Here is a 9,838-nt window from a genome sequence, read left to right as displayed (position 1 = left end):
ACACACACACACACACACACACACACACAAGCAATCCAGGAGAGTACACGAAGTAGCCAGAATGAATTTATAAGAAAGCTTAAAAGGAAAATACTTTACTAAGGAGTAAAACAAAAGTTACAGAAAAAAAAAAAATTATGAAACCAGAGATAGAGAAATTTAGTGATTATTAGCATATAACATCAATTATTTATGAATCTTGAAGGAATATATTGAAACCCCGAGGATTACTATTGGAGCGCAGAAAACGTGATATTAACCAGAAATTAGAAAGAAAAAAATTGTCTTACGTGTCCCTCTTTCATTTAATAAGAGTCTATGCAAATTTTTGAGTGCCACGGGAATTAAAAATTATTAATGAACTCCATGGTTAATCACACGTAAGGCACTCGTCACGCCACTTATTATTATTATTATTATTATTATTATTATTATTATTATTATTATTACCTGGTTTCGGAACCTGCTGTCTCTAATAATAAATTCAAATGAACAGCAACTTCCTCCACCCTCATTTGGCAAAGTCAGGATTGCCATCATAACCATCAAGTATCGTTAGTAGTCGTAGTAGTAGTTGTAGTAGTAGTAGTAGTGGTGGTGGTGGTTGTGGTGGAAAAGTTATTGCTATTACTGGTTCTGCCCCTACTATTGCTACCGTACTAATATTCCCATCACTATTCATTTTTAGTAATAGTTTGGTGTTCACTTGCATTGCTGTTGAATGGAGTGAAATTCATATGTCACTAGTTTTCAAGCCATCCTTTCCAACTATACACTTGTTAATTTATCCAATTATCTCTTTCAGGTTCTGGAGAGGGGCGCCTTCACGTGATGGCATCGATATAACGGGGTGTTTCCACTGCCTGGTTGAACGAATATCTCTCAACTACGTCCCAGTCCCCTAGATGGAGGATGATGGACTGGACAAGGGAATTTTAAGCCTGTAGTTCACTGGGTTCACATTTCAGGATAACAGCTACAATCATATCTTTCTTCATTTCATGCATCCACTCATCCATCTACCTATCCATCCACGGTATGTTCCTTTCTCCTCTCACCATCCCTCCAGTCTTCTGTCCCTCCTTGCCATCCATCCATCCATCCATCCTTCCACTCAGCCTTTCATTCATCCATATTCCTTTCCCAACTCACCGTCAGCACAACCATCCTTCCCTCCTTCTCACCATCCTTCCATTAATCGTTTCTTCTCTGCCATCCATCCATCCATCCACTCATCCATCCATTATTTTCTCTCCTGCAGTCCATAAATTCTTTTCTCCCCTGTCATCCATCCATTCTCTCATCTATCCATCCATCCCTCACTGCCATTCACACATAAATCGTTCCCTCCGTTCTACCTTCCACCCATCCATCCAACCATCCATCCGTTCTCCCCTCCCTTCTGCCTCTCCCCCTCCCCTCCACACACGTCCAACCATCCGGAAATATTCGCCTTGTAGTTTTCACTTCCGCTCATAGGCCGTGTGTGTATGTACGTATGTATGTATGTATGTAAGTATGTTTGTATGTATGTATGTATATTTGCTGTATGTGTATATATGGGTATGTGTTTGTGTTTAAGTGTGTGACTGTGTGTAAGTGTGTGTTCTTGTCTGTAACTGCATATTTTTGGTATCTGTGGATATGCGTATATATGTATTTGCGTGCGTATGTGTGCAAAAGTGTGTCTATTTGTATGTACATGTGTGTGTATGTATGTGCTTGTTCCCGTGCGTGTTGTATGTGCGAGCCAGAGTATGTTTCTTCGAGCGTAGTCTACATCAAGAGCAGGATATAAATATAAACAAATATAAAACATGATTATATTTAACTAGGCTTTAGCGTGCTGCTGTGTACGTTTCTGTATAAATATAATTGTTCAGGAAGGGACTAAAGTTCTCTAGTCTTCCACTGCTTCCACTTCACACTCAGGTATGTTCTTCATTTCCTCCTTCATGCATTATATAAAAGAGTATTACTTATGAACAAAGAAGCATACCAAACCTCTCACAGTTTATGAATTTTAACAGAGTAAAATGGCAAGTATAAAAGGTGAAATATTAGACGAATTTTCCCCCTCCCCTTTCCCTCATTATTCTCATTATCTTTCAGCCATCTTTCTCATTAATTTTCTCCCTCATTTACTGCAATTTCTTCTTCTTTTTCTTCCATTCTCCAGGTGATCTTATTTAGCTTAGGATTTTTTTTGAAAGAGAGTTAAATAGTCGTCAAAAAAAAACTCTTTATAACTTTAGATCATTCCAGAATTTAAGAAAGGCCGATGGTGGTGCGAATAACATAATAGAAATGCAGATCATTCCAACGAGATGATTAACTTAACATCAATAAAATAATTCGGTATACACGATTCAGACTTGTGCCCAAACGGTAACATGTGAAAAGCTCTACGCCATATGCTGGTGGGTGGGAGGACCGCTGGGCTTCAGGGAGCTCCCATTTTAGACTATAACAAGATTCAAAATAACAAATTAAAATGTTTCCTGTGTACTGTATATGAGTATGTATATGTAAGTGTCTGTATCTGAGTGTATTTGCATGGACCTTACTTGTGTGTGTGTGTGTGTGTGTGTGTGTGTGTGTGTGTGTGTGTGTGTGTGTGTGTGTGTGTGTGTGTGTGTGTGTGTGTGTGTGTGTGTGTGTGTGTGTGCGCGCGCGCGCGCGCGTGCAGCAAACATGTACAGTACAGTACCTACAGCGCACGCACAATGAATATTAAGGGGCTCCTCCTAGTCTCTCTCTCTCTCTCTCTCTCTCTCTCTCTCTCTCGTTCCCTGTGACCTCCTTCCATGTATTTCTTCTTTGTTAATTTTTTTCCGTCCTACTTCCCATGTTTTTATTTTTCTTTCTTCAGACCCACCTACCTTCCTCTCTTTATTTTTTCCTTTCATTCCTATTCGTCGGCGTTTCTCGATTTTTGTATTTTTTCTCACAGTATTTTTATTTTTTAATATTTTCCTCTCTGCTTCCTACATTCTCTTTTCATTATTCCATACTGGTCGTCTCTCTCTCTCTCTCTCTCTCTCTCTCTCTCTCTCTCTCTCTCTCTCTCTCTCTCTCCCATCATCGTTCATCTTCCATTTTTTACTGTCTGACATACATCGAATTCCACGATGTATCATCTTTCACAGATGCTACACACACACACACACACACACACACACACTAAAGATTCACCATTTCTTACGACCGCCAAAGAATCACGGTGAAAATCACACAAGAATCACCAGTACTCACCAATCGCAGCCAAACGTTGGACTTCATGATCTGATTCTTCTCGTTCTGCGGACAAAAGTAAAGAGACAGTCAGGGCAGGAAATTGATGTGAAAACTTAAGCTAGATTAACTGTAAACCTGAGGGAAGAACAACATTTTATTGGGCAGTTCAACAGGGAAAATCTCTATACAAGTTTGTTCTTTTTGTCTTCAGTTGGTGGTGGTGGAGAGAGAGAGAGAGAGAGAGAGAGAGTAAAATAAAGTGTGTGGAAATAAGAAAGAGGAATAAAGAAATGGGAGTATGTATGAGAGAGAGAGAGAGAGAGAGAGAGAGTAAAATAAAGTGTGTGGAAATAAGAAAGAGGAGTAAAGAAATGGGAGTATGTATGAGAGAGAGAGAGAGAGAGAGAGAGAGAGAGAGAGAGAGAGAGAGAGAGAGAGAGAGAGAGAGAGAGAGAGGCGATCAATAGTGCAGAATTTGGCCAGCTGACGAGGGTAGAACACACACACACACACACACACACACACACACACACACACACACACAGGCTTAGCTTCCGTGTACACCTACCCTTCGCAGCTACCCTCATACGTATACTTAACTACTACGGATTACTACAAGTGGCTAACAAAGACTGAATGACTCTAAATAGTGGTAGTAGTAGTAGTAGTAGTAGTGGTAGTAGTAGTAGTAGTAGTACACCCAGTGGACTGCAGGATGATGTAGCCCTCTTCTTGAAATCTATCACCCTCTATTTTCAGAATACGGAGGGAGATGAGGGACGTTTGTATAACCGGGCAGTGGATTCTTTAGGCCATATTTGTGCCATCACGTGAAGGCTCCCCTCTTTGGCACCCTACAACTAAATGAACTTGATATGCAGAGTGTCCTGGAGGCAAAACTCTTAATGATAGATGAAGGAAATCTAAGTAAAAAAAAAAAATGCTTCATCAACCTAGGTCTCAGCTTTTATATAGCTACTGTTCCTGATTTCCTTAGGGTGAATTTTAAGGGAGACCATTTTCGCCCATATGATCGTTAGTAATTGTAGGTTCCTTGCGGTTTAGATCTGGACAGTGTTGATATAGCATTTGTTACTTGGAATTCCCTCATCTATCAGTTCCTAAAGTTATGCTCTTACCTCCCGTGTCACCCTGTACATATTGATCTATTTATCCGTCTCTCCATCAGTCTATCAGTCTGTCTATCTGTCTTTTTATCTATCTGTCTGTCTATCTATCTATCCATCCATCTATCTATCTATCTATATCCAGACTCCTCAATACCGTAAAGGGTGACCACAAACAAGTCGCCTCCATGTCGCCCTGTCATCTTCCATTTGACTGCCCTCCCTCCACCTCACGCCACCCTCTCTAATACCCTATATCTTTCCACTCCATCCCTCCATTTCTTCCTTGGTCTCCTCCTCCCCATCTTCCCCTTCCACCTCACTCACATACACTTTTCTAGACAATCTCTCCACCTCCATCCTCTCCTCGGGCCAGATATACTAATACGGCTACTGCGTATACTTTAGAATGCAGCCATACATGCTCGTCATCCATCATACATAAGAAATCCCTCTAACTACACCCGTCTCAGAAATTAATACGGTTGAATACACACACACACACACACACACACACACACACACACACACACACACACACCGACTATAATACGACTATAAATACTGATCATTCTTTGGAATACGATGAATCATACAGTTTAATACGGGTGATTATATTCCCCACATATCCTACTTAAGTGACACGAGAAACTATACTCCCTAGGCAAAGGAACCCAACATATATACCCCGTATACACTGGAATACTGATAAATATACTGGTCAAACACCGTAAAATTAGAGTTAGGGCATACTCCACTCGGCAGACGAAGGAACACCATTAAGTATACTGTTTATGCATTGAAATACAGCTAAATACACTGGTTATACGTTGGAAAATAGGTGAATATACAGGTTATTCGTTGCATTGGGGTAACTATACTTGCTGTGTATTGGAATAAGGATACTGATCATACACCATACATTAGTGAAGTACGGTAGCTAATAATGAGCGACAAACAAAGGAATACGGTTACACATACTGAAATATGACTAAAAATACTGACTATACATAGGAACAGAGCTTAATATACGTCTAATGCATAAAAGAAAAGTATTACGGTGGGGCCCACGTAGGAACACAGGTTTAATGAATAAAAATTAGGTCCAGTGGGAGAAAGTAGGACCATGTGAGGATTTGGTCTCCCCCACTTTGAGAATACAGGTCAGTGGGGGTTAACAGGTCCAAGGAGGTAAACAGATCCATGGAGGTAATATTGTCATGGGTAAAGTAGATCCATGGGGAAAATAGGTCCACTAGGGAATATGGATCCACGGGGAAAGCATAGGTACATATGGATAATAGGTCCAGGAACGAAAATAGGCCCATGGGAGAAATAAGTCCATGGGGAAAATAGGTCCATGGGAGAAATAAGACCATGGGGAAAATAGGTCCATGGGAGAAATTAGACCATGGGGAAAATAGGTCCATGAGAGACAATGGGTCCATGGGAATAATAAGTCCATGGGGGAAATAGATCCAATAGGGAAACAAATTCAAGGAGGGAAAATGTGCAAATTCAGGAAAAGGGTTTATCTGCCAGCCTCTGTTCTCTCTCCTGTTGTCCTTCTCTACTTTCCCTTTCGTAAGCTCATCTTCGTCTTATTCTCTCGTTTTCTCCTCCACCATTCTCCTGTTCCCTGGTTCTCATTTTCTTAGCAACTCTCAACATCTCTCAGTTCTCCTCCTCCTGCTCCTCCTCCTCCTACTCTTCCTCCTCCTCCTCCTCCTCCTCCTCCTCCTCCTCCTCCTCCTCCTCCTCCTGCTCTTCCTCCTCCTCCTCCTCTCATTCATCCAACTCTCCTCCCACTTCTCTGTAATCTACTTTTCCTTTTCCTTCTTCACACTGTTATTTTCCCCTTTCCTCTTCATTTTCTCTCATCACCTCTTAATCATTCTGCTCCCTCATTCTCTCCCCTCACCTGCTACTAATTTCCTCCACCTCCTCATCTTTCTTTCATTATTCCAGATATCTTTCAATCATCCTTCTCGTTCACTCTTCTCTCATTTACTATCATCTCTCTTCTTCTTCTTCTTCTTCGTTTCCGCATCTCTTCCTCCTTTTTTCTTCTTCCTCCTCCTCTTCCTCCTCCTCCTCCTCCTCCTACTCCTCATCTTCTTCTTCTTCTTCTTCTTCTCTTCTTCCTCCTCCTCCCCTTCTTCTTTTCAGTACTTCCCATATCTCTGGATCGTCCACTCTCAATTTGTCCTTTTCTTTTCCTCCTCCTTTCATCATCCTTAAATCCTCCTCTTCCTTCATTCTCTCCCTGCCTACTTTCCTCACTATCTCTCCATCACCAGCCGTTCTACCTCCGCAGCCTCACTTTTTTTTTTTTTATCTCTTGCTTCTTTTTCTTTCACTATCATTCATTATCCCTCAACCCTCTTTCTCCTTTATTCTAATTCTTATTCCTCCCTACTTATTTGATTTCATTTACAACTTATTCTCTCTTTTTCTCCTATAGTTTTCCCACTCTCTTCTCTATCTTTCTCTGTCTTTCATTTCTCTTTTTTCTTCTCTGCTCTCCTTCCCACTGGCTCTCTCTCTCTCTCTCTCTCTCTCTCTCTCTCTACTTTCCTCACTACCTCCTCCCCCTCTCCCTCATGCAGCCACACCAGCTTCTCTCTTTTCTTATCTTTTCCTATTTCTTCACAACTCTTTTTTTCTTTTTACTTTTTCTTCCATTATTACCCATTATTCCTTCTCCTTCTCCTCCAAGCTCTCATCTCTCCCTACTTTCCCTTCTTTGATTTCACGTGCTACAACCTCTCCTCCTTCTCTCTCTCTCTCTCTCTCTCTCTCTCATTATCATCATCATCATCATCCCTCAATCCTTCCCTTCCTTCACTCCCTCCCTCCCTACTTTCCTCCCTCCCTCCTCCCTCCCTCTCCCTCTCACTATGATATACTTAAAGGTGATGGAGGCTCCCTTCACTCCGCCTGCTCCCCCGACAAAAGAGCATCGAGTGCAGTGCCGTTCAAAAATTCCTTTACACATATATGGGGGGTTTGTGAAGTCATGAGAGAGAGAGAGAGAGAGAGAGAGAGAGAGAGAGAGAGAGAGAGAGAGAAATTAAAATTTTAGTCCATTCTAAATTTCGTTGATGATCCCTTCAACTACTGGTATTTCCCTCAGCTGAGCTAAATCGTCTGGTATTACCCTAATTATAATGCCTAGATATACCAGTAACACCGGAAATGTAACCCGAGGTCCTATGAGATGCCTTTGTCAGCTACAGTTTCTCTCAGCTTAAAAAAAAAAAAATTGTTAGCATGAATATAGTACCCAGATGTACTAACATAGAATGGGTTAAGTTATCACAGAGCTTATACTCTAAGATCCCTAACCTCTTTTAGCTCTTTTATTATGCAAGGATGAAGGAACCAAAGGCTAGGAGGCCGCAAGACTGTTCTCTCGAAGATAAAATAATATAACAGAGAGCCAAATTCAAGATCCGTTCATTTCGAGATGTTGGAGAACTGATTTACTTAGCAACCAAGGCGACTCATTCCTGTCTTATAGTCATGGATCGTTAAATTTCATGCAACCACGACTTACTATTCATGTTGTGGGAGTGACAGTGTTCCCCCAGTTGACAACAAACCGACCATGGCAAGCTCTCGTTAGGTGATCGGTGGCGTTGAATTCTGACAGTTTTGAGACATTCATTGATTCCTTCGCATTGATGGAGATTCAGAAACTATGAGAGAAAGATGCACAGTCACATTAGAAAACTTGGACTTTAAGTACATTTTGCGTCGATAAAATTACTTTGTAGGATATTAATTAATCCTTATGCGACGTCAGGCCTCTCTCGAACTGGATAAAATCATCTGGCGGTATCGAAAAGTGAAATAGTTACTTTTCTCATTGTCTGAGGCTTTGTGTAGGCTCTGTTTATCTATTACGCCAGTGTTTTTTTTATTCATTCATGCTTATTTATTTATGTATTCTTTTAAGAGTGGGTCGCCAATGGGAAGCAGTCTCTCTGTACCCGTTACCAGGTCCTCGAAACCTGCTGTGCACAGACAAAGGGGGGAAAATTTGTCGCAAAATCGTGGCACAACCTGCTCTGTTGTGCTCGAGTCTTTGAAAACTGACCATTTCCCTACCTTTACACGTTAAATACCGATCTACTACTTCTACTACTACTACTACTACTACTACTACTACCACTAATCATCATCATCATCATCATCATCATCACGAGCCATCATCTTACAACCTAACCAAACCTAACCGAGCCTATCATTGCACTGAGCCAGCATACCCCCTGGATCACCAAAGACAGCTAGGATCGTTCCAGGGTGAAAAGTAGTGCCTTATACGACGACAGATTACTCCTGTAAAATAAAACTAAAAAAATAATAAAACAAAGTAAAAATAGATAAGTTTTCAGTTGTCGTCAGTGAGTTCAAATGTACGTGTTTTCACTGCCAGCGTTAATCCCGAAGAATATTTGGGCTGTCATTGTTTTAACGTATACGTCAGAATTGTTTGGGAGAGCCTGCATGGAGGTTCGATAAAAATATGTTCTATATCTGGCCTTCAATAAAAGCCCCTGACAAAAGCCTGTCACGAGGCTCTGACTCCTATTCTTTTTTTTCGGCACTTTTCGCGCATTCCGAATATCGAAAATAATGCAAACGCGAAAGAAAATACTAATATCGTGGAATATATGTGAAAAGGAACAGATAATATGTGAAGGAATTTTGGAATACATCGTTTTAACTCATTACCAAAATAAACCCGAGTAAAGCGTAGGGATAAAAAATAAAACAAAAAAGTCACTTAGGACCATTCTAAATTATGGACGATCCAACATTTTCGTTGACGTAAAGAGATTTCGCAACATTTATTTAGCGATTTGTTTTGCATATTACAGCTTCATATTGTCTCGTATCGTATTTGTATCTTTTTAACACTAACCTACTGTGCATAAGTAACCTGCAAAAGGATATTTTCTACATATTCCTCCCTTAACATTCGTACCGTTTGTATTTCTCTCTTTTTAATACCGATAAACGTGTTGTGTATATACTGCACGTAACTTACAAGACGATTTTCTTTCACAATATTAATATACTTTCCGTACGTTTGTTTATCTTCTTTAACACCAACGTAATGTGAATAAGTAACCTTCAAGACGATATATTTTTGGTCTTTTACTCTGTTTCGATGCAAGAATTACAAAACTAACTAAATAACAGTACCAAAGTGAAACAGGCAAAATAATCGCCGAGGAAGAGGTATTGCGAAAATTTCCATGCCAATGCGAACAGGTCACTACTTCACACTGCTACTACCTACCACAAACAGCAGTATATTTCAAGATACCATAACTGCACATTAACAAAAGAAGAGGAAAAAGAAATCGCAAACAGCATGACCGGCATTAGAGGCTTTTGTTTCTTTTTAATTCCAAGTTAGTAACACCTGCAACCCGATGGCGTATTTCTCGTTATTCGTGCTA

At 40.5% G+C, this 9,838-nt stretch overlaps 1 protein-coding gene across 1 annotated transcript in view; it reads right to left on the bottom strand.

The window, feature by feature from the left end:
- Positions 1 to 9,838, bottom strand: part of LOC145409370 (acetylcholine receptor subunit beta-like 1) — a 147,710-nt gene that overhangs the window by 46,489 nt on the left and 91,383 nt on the right. The window contains exon 3 of the mRNA XM_080279841.1: positions 3,256 to 3,300. Within this exon, the coding sequence (XP_080135967.1) occupies positions 3,256 to 3,300 (45 nt within the window). The remainder of the gene's footprint in view (positions 1 to 3,255; positions 3,301 to 9,838) is intronic.

Source organism: Coenobita brevimanus, chromosome 80 (genome assembly GCF_032717465.1).
Source record: "Coenobita brevimanus isolate Jiangsu-jjx chromosome 80, ASM3271746v2, whole genome shotgun sequence".
In the NCBI taxonomy this organism is placed as follows: Eukaryota; Metazoa; Arthropoda; class Malacostraca; order Decapoda; family Coenobitidae; genus Coenobita; species Coenobita brevimanus.
Note: the sequence above shows the minus strand (reverse complement) of the source record. Positions and strands in the feature narration are given on the sequence as shown.